The sequence below is a fragment of the Trachinotus anak genome, unplaced genomic scaffold, assembly GCF_046630095.1.
Source record: "Trachinotus anak isolate AG129_WGS33_773 ecotype Australia unplaced genomic scaffold, CSIRO_AGI_Tana_v1 ptg000001l, whole genome shotgun sequence".
Lineage (NCBI taxonomy): Eukaryota > Metazoa > Chordata > Actinopteri > Carangiformes > Carangidae > Trachinotus > Trachinotus anak.
In genome coordinates, this window is record NW_027273852.1 from 8,472,515 (window position 1) to 8,493,165 (window position 20,651).

The 20,651-nt window shown below is 40.6% G+C and overlaps 1 protein-coding gene across 1 annotated transcript; it reads left to right on the forward strand.

Moving 5' to 3' along the window:
- The first annotated feature begins 952 nt into the window (after positions 1–952).
- xirp2b (xin actin binding repeat containing 2b) lies at positions 953–20,260 on the forward strand. Its single transcript, XM_071473941.1, has 9 exons — positions 953–1,102; positions 4,114–4,275; positions 4,905–5,033; positions 5,708–5,797; positions 5,982–6,039; positions 6,138–6,226; positions 7,770–17,367; positions 18,454–18,584; positions 18,744–20,260. Exons 2-8 carry the CDS (start codon positions 4,225–4,227, stop codon positions 18,543–18,545), a joined length of 10,107 nt encoding a protein of 3,368 aa, XP_071330042.1. The 5' UTR covers positions 953–1,102; positions 4,114–4,224; the 3' UTR covers positions 18,546–18,584; positions 18,744–20,260.
- Positions 20,261–20,651: the final 391 nt, after the last annotated feature.

The following is a 20,651-nucleotide window of genomic DNA, read 5'->3' on the forward strand; positions in this document are numbered from 1 at the left end:
AGAACATGAGACCTCGAAATGCTCACACAGATTTCTTTTTTTCTCTATAATCTTTTCTTGCTCTTCTTAATATTTGACAGAAAAATAACTGTGATTTTCATTAACAATAGCCCAATTACTTAAACATTAAAATCCCCAGAGTAAATGCACCATCATATTAATCTATATTTGAAATGGTCAGGAAAACAGGTCAGCAGGATCTTTTGCCTTTCAGTCCGCTGTGTGGTTTGGCGGGAGCTGGAATCCCAGAGTGTCTCTTTAAGACAGGTGGTCTTTGGAAATGCAGGTATGAATTACACATGCTGCAGATGAACAGGGTTGAGTAGATGCCTAGCAGACATGTCTGCTCTCCAAACACTCGCCCAGCTTCCACGAGATACTGTAGTCAGCCTGGCGCCACCGTCTCCAGCTGGGCTAAACAAGATGAGCTGGCTAGCTCGTCCACACTCAGAGGTGTCTCTTGTCTTATTTACGGCCCCCCCTGAACCCTCCTTCTCTTCAACAAATAGCATTACATCACTGACCCCATTTCAGACCATATGCAAAGCACAGCACTTGGCCAGTTACATTTCACCACCATTTACTGTCACTTGAATTTGCACCTGCCATATCCACTTTGCGGTGCTTTAGGATTAACAGAAGCAGTGAATAATGAGAGATTCACGAGTATCTATTGTGGACTTGTATCTGCATAATTTGGCATATCATGACAGGCGGTAACAGCTGCTGGAGTATGCTGTGCACTCTGATGATGAAACCAGGGTGACCTGATTTATTAGTACACAAGCGTCTGCAGTGGAGTCACAGGAAGTATTTCCATATAGATTTTCTCGGGACTTGACATGGGAGGTACAGAGGCCTCACTCTCTAAAAAAAAAAACACCCCAGGCCCATCTTTCGCAAGTGGGCGGAGGGTCTAAAATAAAATCAGCTGTCACTGTCTGCTTGTTGGACAGAGGTGGACACATAGTACTGGAGCTGGTCTCCAACACTGACTGGGATTTGCTTTTGGCTTGGAAAGACCCTGCAGGCCAGGGGTGCGGTGGCCTCCGTGTGGGATTCTACCTGCTGAGCTCATATTTTTATAATTCACTATATCCTGGTAGGTAATGAATAATGGATGGTGATTGTCCCTTCGTGTTGAGTGGAATTTTATAAAAATATGTGAATAATTTTGGTTCCTTAACTTATATTTTTATGTCAATAATTCTGCATGCAAAGGAAATTGTGATACATTCTAAAAATTTATTTCTGATATCTGCAGAGAAAAACATGGAAGACTGACAGCGGTGAATTCTTGACTTTACATTAAAATTCATTAACATTGTCCTCCTGCTGAGTGCAAATCCAGTAAAAAAACAGGGATGAATTATGAATCTTACGTCAGGCCTGCAGGAAAATAAACTGTGACTGATGCGCTAAATAAACTGAATTTTTGGCTTGAGGAGAAGTTAGATTTATTCTGTTAACTAATTTCAAATAGATGGAGAGCTGTTTGTGCCAAGTTACCTCTAGGTGTTATCTCGCTCCACTTCCATGATGCTGGGAAAGCCATGAAATGAGGAATACTGAAGCATAATTACAAATAAAGCTATGAACACAAGGTTAATAATGCAGGATATCAGAGCTTTTGGAAAGGAAAGCCTTGACCTCCCAGCTTTCCTCTTTATTTCACTGGGAAACACGACCCTTCGTGGTTAAGTTTAAAATAGGCTTGATTTATTTTTGCAGGTACATGGCGCCTAGATTACTTCACTTTCTTGTTATTTGAGCTCTCAGCCCAACCTGACATGTCATGAGATAGCCTCAGACTGTTGACAGATTTTTTTTGGCCACAAACTTTAGTTCCTAGCACAATAATTTACAGTCTGTGAGTCTCTGCCCTCTAGACCTCAGATGGAACATGCTGCAGTGCAGAGTTTTCTTACTTCTATCTTTTTAAGTAAAAGATAGAAGTAAGTAAAACTGTCTAATTTTAAGAGTTGTGTGATACCAACTCGTCCTTTATCTGTCCTTTATGATCTGATTGGTTTACACGAACATAGCCATCATTCCTCCAAGGCTAAAATAGATCATCCTGGTTGACTAGTAAGTTAAACATCATAAACAGCCAGCAGGAGAAATAAAGAAATATACCAGCTGCTATCAGTGGTGCAATGCACCAGTAGTTGTTATAAAATGTGCTTTTGGTTTATAAGAGGCTCCACTCTTGAGTTTACTTTTGAATAGCTTATCACTTTCAGCTATCGAACTGAAAGAACTGATTTAAAAAATTGGGGTGTTTTGATCTTTTGATTTGGTGTTTCATTCACTCAGTACATTAATGAGTTTTCTGTCCCTGTGCTGTCAAAAATAATATTACAAATGTGGAATATCGTCTCATGCTGACAGTCGTACACCTTTTGCTGACATTATTCTCTGATACTACATGAGTTGAATATACACCTGGTTTCAAATAGGGTTAATTCACCACTGAGTAGAGCAGATTTTCCTCTAAAGCTGTTAGTCTTCAGAGTAATGGATAGTCTTATGAAGATTTTGATGCTTTATTTTTTTCTCAGACATCAAACAGTATGTATTCATATTTCATTTTTTATTTGCATCAGCACATTCATATCCACAAAAACTGAGGTGTGAATACTTGGAATTCACAAAAATGTTGTCTCAGCAGCAACTGGCCAGATATTGAGTCTGTGCCTGTTGGAAGAGTTTATTATCTCACTGACAGTATTTGCAGCACATTAAAACACTCCAGGTTAACGATAATGTTTATTTTGGTTCTGGACTGTTGATGCCGCTCCAGACATAAACTCTCATAATGTCTAATTATGCCTAAAATGGACCGGAGAATCCAAATCACAACTAATCCAACTTCCTTGATGATAACCTGAATATGATGATACATTTCTATCTTGATTGAAATGCAGTGTAAAAGGAACACTTTAAAGGTCCCATATTTTAGACTTTTCTGGTGTTGTATTTTAAGTTTTAATGTCCATAAGAAGATATATTTTCATTTTTATGTTGCGCTTCATTTTTTCTGTCAATCTCTGAGCCTCTCAGTCTGCTGCTGTTAAAACTCACCAGTAAATGCAAATGGTGAAGGTGAAATTCATGGGATGGCTGTGCAATATTTGGCCTCCTGAAATCCAATGACTGTGCAGCATTTCCTGTACAGACATTTTTCTGTCTTGTAGCTTGCTGGCTCAGTGATAGTTGTTCTGTTTTTAAATAAGTTGAAATGAGAAAAAAAAAAAAGTTGTGCGGTGGGCCCAGCTGGGCTGTGCTGGGAGCATGATGGAGGGCGGAGAATGTTTCACTGTGACACCAAAATAATTATGGAAGTCCTGATGGCTCATTTTAAGGCACAGTTTTTGATATACAGGCGGTGCGCATCTGTCTGTGGATTGAGCACTTTGATACTTTCACAGTCCTTTTATAGCACCTAGACCTGCTTTATAATCAAAAAAAGTCTCACTTTATACAATATGGGGCCTTTAATAATGATTAATGTGAGTAGTAACAGTGATTTAAAGTGCACAAAAGCTCATTTCAGTATTCCAGATTTCAAGGAGATTGATAAACAAACACCTGGTGCACAATGCTATTGAAGGAATAATTTTGTCAGTTCAGTAGTTTAGGTGTGGACCAAACTTACACAGCTCACGCAGCTGTAAATTAGTACACCCCCTTTCAATAAACCCTGCACATCCTGTGAGGCAGTGGATGTCAGGAGACATGTGTCTAATTGATTTAAATAATGTCCCTGTAGAGTACTTTAAAGACATCATTCACAAGAGCACCACCTGCACTATGGCAGCACAAGGTGCTGCCATTGTGATTTTGTGTGCCTTTAGGTTGAAAAACCTATGATTAATTTACAGATGTAGATTAATTACCATGAGATTGATGTCCTTTGCAAGATGCTCAAAACAGCGTTATATTTGTATATAAAATTAAAATGACTGCACAAAAACATAAAGGGTTCTGACACCCTTAGCAGTTCTTTAATAGGTCAGGTTTACATCACTAGGTCTTGTGTGTTACCTCTTTATAATTGGTTGACACCTAATAACACATTTTTTAACAGTTTGTTGACTATTTGTGCCTCAGCTGCTGGCAGCGCAGGTTTAACCAGGGCAGGACTTCCTGAAAGCTTTAGACCAGAGGAACCGGATTCACTCTGTGGGCTCAGAGGTCATCCCACTGACCAACTGTGAGGCCATGTACCAGGCAGCTGTCTCCACGCGAGCGGACAACACCATCCCCAGCGGGGTACTTAAGCTTGTGCATGGACATGTATTGTTTCAGCTACAACAAGTAGCTACGGTACCTGCCAGAGCTGCCTGCACTGAAAAGAACATTTTTGTAATTAGAAGCCAATTTCCCAATGGTCATTTTAATGGTTTGTTTGCTAGCTGACTATCTGGGTTGTACAGTAGCTGAGCTGTACTTTGATGGTATTTTCACCATTATTGTTGGTGTTGTCATGCAGTTATTACTGGAGGTGATGACAGTTTTGCAGCCAGGAAAAGGGGGTCAGCAGTCTTGCACAAATACGTGTATAAATAGAGGGGAAACATGAGACTACTCTCACAGGGCAGAATATAGACGGAGGCTGCAAAAAACATCAAATATTGTTGGTTTTACTTTGAAAGAGCACCTGCAATTCCTTATGTAAATTTAAAAATATGACATAAGCAGAAAATTATGTGAGTTTGTGTTTGTGTGTGTGTGTGTGTGTGTCTGCAGAGAGAGAAAACAAACTGCATATAGTATTAGCTGTACATTTGACAGTGACCTGTGCTGCATGCATACCACACAGACTAGCCCTCTGAAGCAGATGTTTGATTTCAGGTCATGTAGGAATGTGAGGCAGCTAATGATATTTCCTGCTTCATTAGGTCATGGAGGAGTCGGAGGTCTGTTCCCTGCCTGGGGGACTTGCCAGTGTGAGGAAACAATTTCAGACTCAGGAAACGGCAACATCACACAATGTAACCCAGTTCCATTTTCATCACAGAGCCGTGCAGGTACACATATTTGAACACAGTATTTGCCTTCATCAGGCTAATTCTAAGAGCATGAAAGAGATGACCATGGTTAAATGATGATAATGTTTCTTCCGACCTTAGCTAGTTTCTATTTGCACAGTTTCATTTTGCATTTCATCATTCTGCATCACTGCATGGGAAGCTTTCCAAGTAAAATAAATTTTAGGTTGGATATCAACACTGATGCTCCTGTTACATCTTATTGCACCAATAACGGAGCAAGGTCTGTGCGTTGAGTTGCAGACTTTCACTTTTCTAACAGCTTTCGTGAAAACCTCCAGGGTGCTTGTATAACACTAATATTATAATTCCATTAGAACTTAATAAAGTAATGGAAAGGAATTTATTATTTTGTGCTGTGCTGTGGTGTGAGTGAACAATTTGGCATATTCTTTGTCATCTTCCCTCCATGTGTGATTAGTCATTTTAAACTGCAGCGAGCAATCTGGTCCAGCATCCTCTCTGCATGGTATTCAGGCATGTACTATGAAGCTTTGGCTGGTGGAGTAAATTGCAGTGGAATAAACTCACATCTGTGGCTATGATGAGGTGGAGGGCTGGGTTGAGACAGAGAGAGTCATTTGTGTGAGTGCCTGCTTTTGTGGCAAGCACACATTCACTGTGTTTGACAACCACTGTCTTCATCTTCACAGGAAATGTCTAACTCAGAGATGACAGTGTTGAGCAGCAGCAGGCAGATCATCCCAGGCAGTCAGCAGCTGAACTTCAACCAAGAAACGATGGTACCGAACACATTCTGTCACTGTGTTTCTGCTGGCAGGCAGGCTTTGCTAATGAGCTAAACACTTTAATTGCCTGTTGGGTAAAAACCGTAACTGATTGCAATCAATCACATTGGTGTAATAATGTTTGTTTAGCAGCTTTTCCATCCATTTATTTTCTTATTCTTGCATTAAACACACACAGGTGTCATACAGCGACAGTAACCTGGCATCCAGTTATGAAAACCATCAAAACGAAACAGGTAGGATGTTTAGACATTTTTATTCTCTGCCATATACACTGTCACTGCCTCACATGTTTAAGGCCTCCCTTTATACTTATGTCTTTGCTGACTTTTAGAAGAGGACTTTCCCAGGTACACTACAAAAGAACTGAGGGATCGCTTTGAAAGAACAATAGAAGAGGCTGCTCCACACAAACCAGTTAAGGTAAGCATTTCCATTTCACTTCAGTTAAGCAAAAGAACTGAACAAATGTGAGGAAATTTCATTTGGGGTATTTAAGACTGTATTAACTGTAATTCAAGATATTCATAAAAGCTTTAATCCTTAAGATTTTAATCCTGTTTGCTTTGGCAACACTTGTGATTACTGTTGGTAACTGCAAGTGCAGTTTAATATTGCAGCAAACTTCCATTACTTCATGCAGTATTTTAACACACAGTATGTAACTTCTGCTGCTAGGGGTCTCTAAATCAAAACAAAAACAAAAGACGGCATTGTGTGACATCATGAAATAGTGTGGGATCATGGGATTTGTTGTCTTCACCACCATTGCTGGAAGCTTCTCCCGCTTTGGATTCCTTCAGTGTCAGTGGTTCAGGTGGTTTTCACTGGCAGCTGAATAATCAGCAGACGTGTCATCTCCATAACAAATGGACCAGTGGATTAAAACTGGTAGAAACGCTGAATAAAGCAGTTTCCCTTAAAAATTAATGATGTCTCATGGGAGCTGAGGTGCCTAACATTTGCCGTTTTTTTTTCTCTGATAATTTAAGGTCCGATGTCCAATGATTAAAATCCTTCATTCAATAAAATTATATAGCTGAAAATGACCAAGTTGTTAAAAAAAAAAGAAAAAAATAAGAAAAAAGTATCTTAAACTGGACACAAGTCAATTTTGAGCTTCTGGCAGGCAACGACAATGCCATCACATGAGCACAGAGGATATGACACCATTGAGAGGAGACCAAATGAAATGGGCCGTTACCAATATTAAAATTATGTTGTTTCTTTTTTAGGTTTGAGAATTGCTGGAAACATTTGGGATAATGGAAGTACACAACTCAAAAAATATATAACATCAGTCTAGTCATTTTTAGACATTTAAATGTGGAAAAGTTAACCTTAAAACTGATCCACTGGACAAACAGGCCCAAAAATGACAGATATCTTGCTTTGGAGATAAATACCTTTCATTTCCTGTGCCAACTTCACAATGAAAGCCTATCTGGCTTTTGCTAGTTAAAGTAGGAGTAGGAAATTTTCAGTTTGCATTGCAATAACTTAATACAGCTCTGTGATAGAACGAACAGTAAACAGTGAGGCTGATATAACCCTGGGTTACAGACATGCATTGTTTCCTCCTTTGTGTGTGTGAAGGCAATTTAAATCCAGTGGGAACGGTGGACAGTGAATGGCTATTGCTGCAAAATGCCACTCATAGATAATGTCAAAAACAAGCTTTGTTTTCAAGAAACTCTTAAGGATTATAACTTTAACTCATCCCAGTGATTAATTTGTTTGTGACTGCAAAAAGCATAATAAGAAATCATTTATTCACACAGTACCATTAACCTTGAACTGTTAGGTGCTTGTCTGTATAAGATGATTTGTGTTTTATGATCTCATTTTTACACTTTACCTGTAATTATTACAACAAAGTGAATTGTAACATACAAATAATTCTGCCATTAAGCAATGTGATAGAGCTATAGTTATTTACCCATAAATATCATTTTTGTTCCTTAAGATTGGACGTGACATCAATCGATCTAAGTGGTGCTCAAATGTGACACAAAACAACACAGTAACTAGTGAGATCTATGAGGCCCCCACTATTGAAGCAACAGCAGTCACAACAGCCGCAGAGATGGATTATGAGGACTTTCCACCCCCACCGGCTGAGGATTCTGACTATCTTCCACCACCGCCACCCGACTTACTACAAATGCCACCAGACAGTCAAAATATTCCAGTGAACCAGTACTCACCTGAGCCTCCACAACCAGCAAACCCGTCCAAATACCCACTCAGCAGAGAGGCTTACTTCAAGCAGAAGAGTATGAATGAGCTGAAACGTCTTTACAAGCATATTCATCCTGAGGTCCGCAGAAATATTGAGAAAGAGTACTACAATGAAAACAATGGAACTGACAACAACCAGTTAGAGAGCCAAGAGTACATGTATGAGGATGATGGTGGTAGTCCTGATGAGTTCAACGATGAAGAATATGTGGAATGGGAAGAGATCCTTCCGGGGGAGGTGCAGGCGATGCGTTGGATGTTTGAAAATAAGCCGCTGGACACCATTAAAGATGAAACTCCTGATGAGGATGACAACAACAAGAAAATAACTCAACAGGAAATAATTCTTGGAAAAGATGTGAGACGCACAGCTTGGATGTTTGAAACCAAATCAGTGGATGAGCTGGGTTCACAAAACACCAACTCGACAGAATATAAAAACAAATTCAACAAAGGAGATGTCCGTGCTGCAGCGTGGTTGTTTGAAACCCAAACTATGGACACTCTAAACAATATGCATAAGGAGGAAGATTTAACAAAAGAGATTGTGTTTACAGAAGAGGATGGAAATGCTACCATTTACATGATTGACAATAAGTACATGGAAATGCTTGGGCACACTGAAACCATTGATGAGAGCCACCTGCTCAGTCTAAGGGCAGTGTTGGAGGAAATTAATGGAGAAGTGAAAACTGTAACAAGTACTTTTGACACTCAGTTTAAATGTATCATTATGGGACAATCAAGCCAAATGCTGGAGATTAAGTCTGTACGCAAAATTGAAACTGAATTGGAAAACTCCATTGCCTCTCGTTGGCTTTTCGATACCCAACCCCTGGACATGACAAACAGAGAACCTACAGCTTTGAAACTTGTGTGTAGTATTTCCATGGAGGACAGCAATAAGGGAGACTGGGGCAGGTGGTTGTTTGAGATAAAGACATTGAATTCTCTTGATGAGTGGGAAAGCTCACAGATGGAGAAGAAAGAGATCACCGGAGCGGATGTGCGCAAACACTGCTTAGTTTTTGAAACACAGCCAATGGATTCTCTGAAGGATGAATCCAATGCCAGACCTCAGTCTATTGAAGAAATTATTGGAGGGAACGTTAGATCTGCGAGGCACTTTTTCGAAAGCAGCCCTCAAACAGCCAGAAAGAATTGCCCTGAGGTTGGAAAACTTAAAAAGGCAACAGTAAATGAAGAAATAAAAGGAGATGTGAGACACCAAAAGTGGCGCTTTGAGAGTCAACCTCTAGAGCACATAAGAGAGGAGAAGAAAGAGGTTACACGAACTGTTAATATTGAGGACGACCTCACACAAGAGGATGGCACAAGCTGCAGAGCAGATGTTCGTAAGAATTGCTGGGTATTTGAGACACAGCCAATGGATACTTTAAAAGATGATTCAAATACTCGCCCATTGACAAAAGAAGATATTATTGCAGGTAACGTGAGATCAGCCAGAGATTATTTTGAAACAATTCCAACCGAGGAGTTGAAAGAGCTTGCAGAAGTGGGCAAACTGAAAAAAACAGGAGCACTTAATGAGGACAAGGGTGATGTTAGACATCAGAAATGGCGATTTGAAAGCCAACCCCTGGAACAGATCAGAGAGGAAAAGAAGGAAGTCATTCGAACAATCGACCTGGAAGAAATTGATAAAGTGGACGTCTCAAACTACAAGCAAATCTTTGAGAGCACAGATATAAGCAGGTGGGATGAATCTCAAAAGATTCTCATTGAAGGTGTAAAATCTGGCTCTGTGAAATCAAATAAAAACCTGTTTGAGTCTACTCCACTTTATGCCATGCAAGACAACTCAGGCCACTTCCATGAGGTGAGAACAGTGCGGCGTGAGGAGGTTGTAAAAGGAGATGTAACAACCTGCAAGTGGATGTTTGAAACACGACCAATAGACCAGTTTGATGAAAGCATGAATAAATACCAAATCATTAAGGGCATTTCCAAACAAGAAATAGAATCTGGTGATGTTAAAACTGCAAAGTGGTTGTTTGAGACACAGCCTCTTGATGCGATTAAGTACTTCAGCAATATTGAAGATGAAGAAAATGTTGGGACAAGTACAACTCAGGATGTCATAAAGGGCGATGTGAAAACTTGCAAGTGGCTATTTGAAACAAAACCAATGGATGTCCTGTATGAAAGAGTGGAGGTGAAAAGTGACACTGAATCTGAAGAAATGCATAAGGGAGACGTCAAAACCTGCACATGGCTCTTTGAGACACAAGCACTTGATACTATCCACGATGAGACAGAGACCATTCTGAAAACATGCACAGTCAATCAAGAGGACATTAGAGGAAAGGATGTAAGAATGGCTTGTTTTCTCTTTGAGACTGAGAAACTGGAGAACCTCAGCGGGGAAGAGGCAGGCTCGTTCAAGTGTGTCACAGAGATAGACATTGCGTCTGGAGATGTGTCAAGGATGAAGTACATTTTTGAAAACCAAACATCCGATATCATGACTTCTACATCTGAGGAAGCGATGCAAAAGCTCAAGAGAGTTCAGACTGATGATATTCAAAAAGGAAATGTGGGGAACTGCAAATGGCTCTTTGAAAACCAATCCATTGATACGATACATGATAGCCAAGAGGAATCTATGAGCAGCCGCACAGTGAACGACGTACAAGGAGGAGATGTAGATAAGGGCCGTTTAATTTTTGAGACATACTCCTTGGATAAAATCCATGAGGTGTCCTCAGAGACAGACACGGAGCTGATGAAAATGCAAAAAATTATCCGTGATGAAGATGAGAAGGGCGATGTCAGAAATTATACCATTATGTTTGAAACTCAGCCCCTTTATGCAATTCAGGACAAAGAGGGCTATTACCACGAGGTCACCACTGTCACTAGTGAGGAGGTAACAAAAGGAGATGTAGTGGGAACCCGTTGGTTGTTTGAAACCAAGCCTCTTGACGCTATCAAGGACACAGATGAGGTTTATATAATCAAATCTGTCACACAGCAGGATGTGCAAAAAGGAGATGTCACCTCTGCTAAGTGGAAATTTGAGACACAACCTCTCGATGGGATTGCTGAAGAAAAGAAGGCTTTAATTAAAACGGTTGATGATATTCAGGGAGGCAACGTTAGGATGAATAAACATCGTTTTGAGTCTGATGCCCTTTCACAGGAATCTGTTAAAACAGTTAATGTGAGTGAAATACAAAAAGGTGATGTTAGGACTGCGAAATGGAAATTTGAAACCCAGTCCATCGATAAAATAAGAAGCATGAGCTCTGAAAATCTGATTGAAACCGTTAAAAAGGAGGAGTTTGCAAAGGGAGATGTTAAAAACTCAGTCTGGCTCTTTGAGAAAAATCCTCTTGATCACATTAAAGAGGTTGATGAGGATGAGAATACAACCATCACTCAAGAGGAGATTCCCAAAGCAGATGTAAAGACAACAACGTGGCTCTTTGAAACAACACCATTTGACGACTTTAATGACACAAAAATGGAGAAGACTGAAATCCTGGGCAAGAGTGTCAAGGGAACGCTTGAGGAGCTTTATAGTCAGAAAATGGTGAAGTCGAAGGGAATACTTATTGAAGCTGATGAAATTGGCGATGTTAGGATGGCAAAATACCAGTTAATGAATAAGCAGGCTCCTGAGATTCAACGAGAGGAAGTCATCAGGGGAGATCTGCAGACTATTATGATGAACCTACTGAACAGACAGGAAAGAAACGAGCGGCAGATAGTCATAGATTCAGAGGAGAAGGGTAATATCACTTCAACAGTGCAGCAACTATTCAACCAAGAGAGAGACAGCAGTATTGAAAGGGAGGAAATATTACGAGGTGATATTCAAGAAGCTATAAACAACCTTTTCAATGGGGACGGTTTAACGAAACATGGAATACTCATCCAAGAGGATGAAAAAGGAGACGTACGGATGACATTATATTCCCTTCTCAATAAGCAGGAGAATGTTAATGTTGAAAAAGAAGACGTTGTAAGAGGGGATATAAAGAGTGCTCTTCAAAGACTGTCCAGCTCAGACAAGACCAATCAGACAGTGAAGATAAAGGTAGATGACACTGAAAAAGGAAATGTCAACTTTTACTCCACATGTATTGAATCTGGGGCACTTGATTATCTTAAACAGCTCCATTTAGAACCTGATGAGACTTCACCTGACACAGCAGAGAAAGAGAAGATTGTTGGAGGTGACATCAAGGGCACAAAACTTATCCTCGGTCGTAATAAAACACAAATCGAGCGTACGGTAGAGGATGTTATACCTGGTGACATTAACAACACAATTAAAGTTTTCACTTCAGAGCCAACTGTCTCATTAGAAGGACTTCTAAAGGAGGAAATAGTCAAAGGCGATTTAAGAGCTGCTTTGAATTCATTGTCAGAATCAGTGAATCAGACAGTTGTTGTGGAGAAGGAGGAGGTGGTGAAAGGCAACATACCGAAAGCACTGCGGTGTCTGGAGAAGGCTCAGAGGTGCTACAAGGAGGTGGAGAAGCCAGATATCATACCAGGAAATATCAAAGGGGCTCTGAGATCTCTTGAGAAATCGGCAACATCCAAAGTTGACGTTGTTGTTGAAGATTTAGTTGCTGGAGATGTGAAGGCCACGCTAAAATCTCTGGAGCTGGCAAAGCAAGCAGTGAGGGAAGTTGAAAAGGAGGAAATAGTGAAGGGTGATATTCACACAGCTTTGCAAAACCTGCAGGATGCCTCCAGTGAAAGAAGAAAGTGTCAGCAGGAAGTAGATGTGCAGGGAAACGTCAGAGGAACAATTCAGCTCTTAATGGAGCCTCCACCATCACCAAGTATGCAAAGGAGCCCAACCCTTGAGGGTGATGCAAAGGGTGACGTCAAGATGTCAATTAAGTCATTATATGAGACACAGGAGCAAAACCAGCTGGAGAAAGAAGAAGTGATAAAGGGTGATGTTAAAGGCACTATTAAATCACTGTTGGAGACAGCACAACGTGAAACTACCAAAGTCAGGCCCAGAGCATACAGAAGAGTTCGAGTCAAGCACAGCGCTCCAGTTAAAAACCTAAATGTTGATGCACAGAGGAACATACAAAAGATAAAAACAGCTAATTTAGTTGAAACATCAAAAGAAAATCACTCACTCTGTAATGAAACTGAAACTGTTGGAGCAAAGTCATGTACTGTGGAGCAGACTGCTCAACAATCAACAACTGTGGTGGAACATAAAACTATTACCCAAAACCATGGCATCAAAACATTAAAGACAGAGTTTCGTAATCTCAAGTCCAATCCAAAGGGAATGATAAAACTAGATAAAACCAAGGTGAAATCAGATGTTTACATCTTAAAACCACAAGTTCCAGAGCCCGATTTGCCTCTCCCACCTCCACCTCCACCAGTGGTAGACAATGACCTTCCTCCCCCTCCTCCCACTCCTCCTCCTCCTCCTCCCTCTGTTGATTCTGACATTGATCACCTTCCTCCTCCGCCGCCACCGCTCACCAGTGAGCAGGACTTCCTCCCACCTCCTCCATCTCAGCAAGAACTGGAGAGTATGCCAGCACAGGCAATTCATCCTTCACCAGGAAAAGCAAAAAAGATGACAGTGAAAAAAGTGAAAGCTCCGGCTTTACACCCAGTCCCAAAACTGGAGCCTAAAGTGGACTTTGTGAAAACACAAAAGGTGGAGGTAACATCAGAGAAAGTGGTAGAAATGAGCAAAAACGAATCGAAAACAACAACACATACATCAAAGACTGTGTCACGTGAAATCCCTCCACTACCAGAGTCACCACAACCATTAAGAAAAGTTTACATATCTCCTGTGAAATTCACCCCTCCACCCTCTCCTCCTCCCTTCATGAGAGGGAAAATGAGCAAATTTAACACTCCTTTGATAAAAGCAGAAGAAACCTATCGGAAGCTGAGGGAGGAAAACACACCCCCAACCACTCCAACTCCCACTTACATACATGACTCAGTTACCACGGCTCTTGAAATGCTTTCCACCAAAGACATAGAGCAGTCAAATAATACATCAGAAATCACACAGCTGAGATGTGAAAAGAATCTTCAGTCAGACTTGCTACCATCTGATTTATCCAAGTATGTTGTAAATACCACCCAAGGCAATGTCTGCAACAGTCATGAGAAAATGCTCACTGATTCTATGATTATATCTACTGCTAAACAGCAAATGGTTTCTAATGAGACTTCTAAGGTTGTCTCAACTCAGAAGACTTCATCTGTCTCAGCTGTTAGACAACAGATGCAGACAACAACACAGAAAACAGTTTCCGTTTCCTCCAAACAGTCTGCTGCATCTGTCATTACTGAAAAAGTCCAGACCTTAAACACTGATGTTGCAAAAGCAGTAAACATGACTGCTGATAGAAAGAAAGACTCTAAAAATCAGAAAACAAAGGGCTCCAGCAAATCTGAAGATAAAAAGGAAGATGAAATGCATACTGATAAAATCCCTGTTCAAATAGTGAAACCTGAAAATGCTTTCACTACTGAGGAGAATGTAAAATCAAGCAAATCACAATTTGAGATCATGGAAACTAAGCATAATACAGAATTAACCAGTAGCCTTCACAATCAGTCCTCTAAAAAAGAAAATGTGACTTCAGACAAAAATGTAAAGGAGTCCAAATCACCACAGCGTGATAACAAAAAGAAGAAGGACCATTCTCCTACCAAGAGCCAAGAGAAAGTTTCTGATAAGCCAATGCAAATAGAAAAGGAAACGGTCAATACAAATGAAAAAACAGGCAAATCAAACCAAAAGGTGAAAAAGAATAAACAGGAAAAGCAAGTTGAGGCAAAAATGTCCAGTGAGAGTGAGAAACAGAGTATTTCAGATCTGAGCGTGGAAATGATGGAAAGTACTGAAGTGAAAGTGATCAGTGAACCCAAAGAAGTGAAGACTGAGTTAAAACAGGGGATTAAGAATGTTACTGCCTCTCCTGCTACTGCCTCAGCGCCTGCTGTTACTGAGATCATAACTGACAGCCAAGTAGTAACTCCAACTCCCACAAAGAAGAAAAAGAAGTCCAAAAAGTCTAAAGGGGGTGCACAGCTAGGTCAAGCTAAAGATATTTCCACAGAATCAAAGACCGAAGCTACAGAAACCAAGACGGTAACGTCTGAAAAATCTCATCAAACTCAGGAAACAATTGCAGTTTCTCAAATTCACAAAAGTCTAAAAGAAGAGCATGCTCAAGTCAAGAGAGAGGTCATTACCACAGAAGGCGAAGACCATCAGAATTCCCAGCAACAAAGAGGAGTTCAAAAGCATGTGAAGGCATCTCACAAGAAGAAAGGGCTGGCAGTTATTCAGCAGAGCACAGACGAACCAACAGAAGAAAGTAGGGATGTCCCAATTATAGTGACAGGCAAGTCAGAACAAAATCAGCTGGTCAAGTCCACAACAGGGAGAACAGAGGACTCTCAGAGGCAAGAGGTCCAAGTGTTAATCTCTCACATCACAGAGATACAAAGGGTTTCAGAAAAAAATGATTCCAAATCTTTGAAGACTCTGCTCAATACAGTCCCCAATTGGCTCATAACTCCAGAGAGCAAAAATGAACTGGAGGGATCTGTAGTGGAAAGCGATGCACATAAAAATGAAGCAATTCTCTCATGTGTGAGGGAGCTTGCAGAGGCTAAGCTAATGCATCTAGAAGATAATGAGACGATGGAGAAACATGAATGTGAGCCCGTTTCTGAGAAAGGCATCTCTGGTGGGGCAACACCAAGAATATCCAAGATCAGTATTGGTTCTGCCAGAGTTGAGAACCAAACAAAGAAAAAGACCTCTCAAGAACGAAGGAAGGAAGAAGTGAGTCAGTGCAAGTCTGTCGACCTTCGGGCTCCCTCGCCATCACTGAGGATGCGTTCTCCATCGCCGACGTTTATCACCATCGAATCCACACGAAGAACTGACTCACCCCAGACGGTAACTCCATCACCTACCCTCCTGCACAGGCCACCCACACCTCCTACACCACCGCCACGCAGGTGTGACACCCCAACGTCACGCCTCACTAGAATCACACCTTCTCCAACTTTTGACCGAGCAGAAAATTTGGCTCGACTCAAAGACACGACAGCCAAGCTCTCACGTGGCGTCACCCCACCGCCCCTTCTTTCACCCCAGCAGATCTCAGAGAAGAAATCAGAGATTGTGGAATCGCCTGCATCATTCCATCGGCAAATCAAAATCAAGTCACAAGATGTGGAGGCCTCAGGGACGTCACTTGGAACAGAAAGACACAAAAACAGTTTATCTGAGGAGACTCAGCAAACACATGTAGGAGATGATCAAGATAATATCTCAGAGAGTCTGAATGCAAATGAAATACAAAGGAAGTCTGAGACCCACACGCCATTGTGTCATGATGACCCAGATATTGTTGACGCCTCAGATGTTGCAGAGCCATCATCTGCATCTGTCAAAGAAAGGAGAGAGTTTTTTGAAGAGGCACAAAAGGCTGAAATTAATAAGACCTATGTGCGAAAGGAGCCCATTGCTATCCCTGAACGACTGGGCCCAGACATCGAGGAGTGTGACGATGAAAATAAGAACAAAGAAAAGGATGAGGTTCCCAGGGCAGACTTGTCTAGTCTTGTAAACAAATTTGAATCACCAGAAGAGAAAATACATATCAGAAAAGAGCTTATCCCACTCACAGAGCGGCTTCATGATGACGCTGAAAGCACAGATTGTGACAAAGAGAAAGTAGACATCAGGGAACAGGGAATGCCAACTTTTGACATCCAGGCTATTAAAAATGTTTTTGAACTGGGTGAGCAAAGTTCTTCATTCAGAGAGGAGAAAAAGGATCAGGAGGAGCCTGTGTCAAGCCTGAGTGAAACAACAGCAGACACTTCAAAGCGGGAAAGTCCTCAAGAGACAAAGAGAGGCTCACGGCAGAGCACCCCCCTCCCTTTGCAGAAAAATGAGCTCGAAACCGTGCCAGCAGAACCATCAGGCTTCTCTGAAACCAAATCAATCACAGAACACTTCTCAAATGTTGATGAGTTTGGTAACAAGGTCAGTGGAACAAGGACAGCTGTCACTGAGCACTCTGAGAGTGAGAGTATGTCAACCCAGCAGGCTCCTTTCTCCTACGCTGATGCAGTCAAAAGAAAAGCTGCAGCAGTGAGGCGAACGGAAACATACGATGAAGATGCTACTGAGAAGCTGCTGAGAAATTTCCACAAAACATGGTCGGAGAGTGAGACAGTTTTCAAAAGTCTTGGCTACACCATTTCTGAAGAGACGACATCACAAGTTGTGTCGCATCAGACGAAGATTGTCTCATCTGGTAACAACTGTACGGCATGAAACAACAGAACCTAATGGCATGGGCTATGGATGGGTGTAATTTTAATAAATATTTGTTTGTGCTGTGTTGCAAAAGCTGAATTTCTAATCACTGCATTACAGCTTATAGATTATGTAAGATTTTCTGCTTTTGGTTTTGGTCATTTCATGCGAACATGAACATGCTTACAATGGTAATGCTGACATACAGAAGGTAATTATTACCCTCTTGGTTCAGGGTTTAGCATGCTTAGATTTACCAATTAGCACTAAACACAATATACAGTTGGGGCTGATTGGTAACATCATTGGACAAATAAGAAATCTCAACACAGGGCTCAACACAGTTCATTCTTAGGGGAATATGAATTGCTTTTTTCTGAAGCTTTCAACCACATTTCATGGTTTTCATTAGTAAATGGAGTTTGCTCAGTGCAAGACCAGTCTTTCCACTACCAGTTACATCTGACACCAGTCATGTGATGACAACTGCAACAACTCCATTCACCAATAAACACCATGAGAATCACTTTAAAGCTGAAAACAGGAAAAAAGTAGACCTAGAGTTCCATCATCTATTTGAAGTTTTTGTACATTGTTTTTGACAGGGATGATGTCATTCTCAACATAATCGCTCTTAACTGGTCTAACTGGTCATGATAAACACTGACCCCATGCTATATTTTCTAGAGGCTGTCAATTAGCTGACCAGAATGAAGCCAGCATGTAATGTACCTTTCCACCAGGGAAATTACAATATACAGTGTGGTGGCTGAGGGTTTCAAACACTACCAAACGCATGTAGGTTTATGCTTGAATGAATAAAACAGAATCCCAAGGAATAACATGAACCATTCCTTCTGACGACCATTGTGTTTTAACAAATGAATGAGATTTTCACGTAACCTTTTCAAATGCAAACATAATCTATTGTACAGTTTTGTATTAGCTAGATTAACCGTAATTTAAACTGGAAGAAAAGCTGTAGCTCATTGTGGCATTGTGTGAAAGCCCAAAAGAAAATGCTTTTCACATTGGATAAATGAAGAAAAAATCTCACAATTTGCATTTTATCTCTTTCAAACAGGTGCGAGTTCCGAAGTCGGAGCTCTGCACGGTATGTCGGCGGAGAGCTTATCCGATGGATGCTCTGATAGTGGACAAAAAAAAGTACCATAAATCCTGTTTCTGCTGTGAGCACTGCAGAAATAAATTAAGGTAAATATGGCGCTCATGTGGTACAATGGATTCTTTGAACAATGAAATAGTAATTAGTTAATTTCTTGCTGTTTTAATGAAAGTATAATTGTTTAAAAAAATAATAATGTTCTACATGTGGTGCAGCTCTCAACAGAAGATTATTCTATTGTCTTCTAGCCTAGGAAATTATGTTTCTCTCCATGGACACTTCTACTGTCTACACCATTACAAACAACTCGTCAAGTCCAAAGGGAACTATGATAATGGACTTGGGCAGAAACCTCCCTCAGGAAGTGGCGGACCTTTCCCCTCAGATGAGAAACTTGAATGGAGATATTCCATGAGCAGCATAAGTTCAGTAGACAAAACACACAGTGGTGAAAACGAAATGACAAAAACATTTGATGAAAGCAAACCACACTGTAACAAAATATCTGTGGTTTGGCCCCCACAGGCCGATCCCCCAAAGAAGGCCTTTAAAATAGAAGAAGACATTCAGCTTACTAAACCACAGTGGCCCCCTCCAGACAATTCCCCCAAGTCACCCAAGCACCAACACAGAAAGGCTGTTCCCAGAAGTGTCCTTTGAAATCAATTCACCCAAATACACAGTTTAGTCAAATAAATTCAAAGAAGGAGCACACACGAATGAATGGTAGAATAACGCTAGCAAAGAGCCGTCCTGTAGGTACATTTAAGGAAGTGTTTGGTTGAAAGTTATGCAGATAAGTGATTCAAAAGGGAACATGACACGTAAGGATATGGAAACTGAAACTGTATATAAGTGTAAATGTTGTGGAAAAGCAGGTTGCAATAGTAAGTATTAGAGAGCGATTAAGACAGATGTGGACAAAGTGTGGAAACTGAATGTGGAATGAAGTGGTGTGCCTTGAACTGGCAGGTTTATCTCACAGGTAAATTTTCTTTCACTGGATTTTATATATTTACTTCCATTTAGTATTTGACACAAAATGATTGAATCTTATTTTACAAAGAAAAATATTCATTTTGCTGCAACAATTGACCCTTTAACTTGCTAAACTAAATTTAAAACATCGTGATGAGCAAGAGTATCATGTGGATTGATAGTAATTCTTAATCTACAGTTTAACCTACTGCTCTGGAATAAAAAGACAACTGAATGTCTAAATCTTACAAATCCCACCGCTCCTGAGGCATAGTCTAGTAAAAGTATAGCAAAGTCACAAATGGTATCTTCAAATGTAATTTGGCTGAGTTTCTCTTTCACCCTTTTTGTTTTATTGTAACATTAATTGGTTTATTGTAATATTCAGTCCTTTTTTCTTTTTCTTTTTTTTTGTGCTGCTGCATGCCAGTGCTGTTCTGCCGTTGTATTATTTTGTCAGGGCTTTTATCTTTCAACATATCAACATTTTTGCATTTGCCTTTTTCAGCACCTGGTGTGCAGACTACTCAAAGCATCTTGGAATTATTTTATTTATGATATTGAAAGTATATAATATAAACAAGTGAATTGGTGATAATCATGTTTGTTTTGGACATTTGTATCCTATTTTGAACAACAACTATTTTGCAATGAAGAATTTTATTTTTTAGATTAGACAGTCATACTGTACCTTGCTTTGTACAAGAAAATTCCTGATTCTGTCATGCTGTCAGGCTGGTTCACTTACTTTATTGCTGATCTAAGAGCAATAAAATGTTGAATTTCATTGTTTCATTTGTCTGTTTGAAAGTTTATGGCCTACTTTAAGTCTGGTACCAGCGTACTGTATGTATCACCACATCTCTACTCTATCCACGTCAAACACAAGGGGAAGTACTTCCCCAGAGCTTGTCAGGTGTGTATCAGATAGACGCCGCCTACAGTAGACAGGGTCAGGTCAGCAGATCCCTTTTGCGCCGTCAGTATAATCTCCTTTAGAAGCTATCCCCACCCTGAGGGGGATTTTGGAGCTCTAGCTGCAGGTGTAGCTGACAGCAGACCAGACAACCACTTCCATGTGGAGAAAAATGGAAGTTGAGCATTAAAAGAAAGGCAGATGAGCGACAGCTCGGGCACAGGCAGTGTGATACGGCAGCAGAGGAAAGGAAGTCTTAAAT

Bases quoted from the DNA above. Each gene is read 5' to 3' on its own strand.
- xirp2b (XM_071473941.1), top strand. From the start codon at position 4,225: ATGTACCAGGCAGCTGTCTCCACGCGAGCGGACAACACCATCCCCAGC. The intron at 6,040-6,137 runs GTAGGATGTTTA...GCTGACTTTTAG, and splicing joins AAACCATCAAAACGAAACAG to AAGAGGACTTTCCCAGGTAC. The intron at 6,227-7,769 runs GTAAGCATTTCC...TTGTTCCTTAAG, and splicing joins CTCCACACAAACCAGTTAAG to ATTGGACGTGACATCAATCG.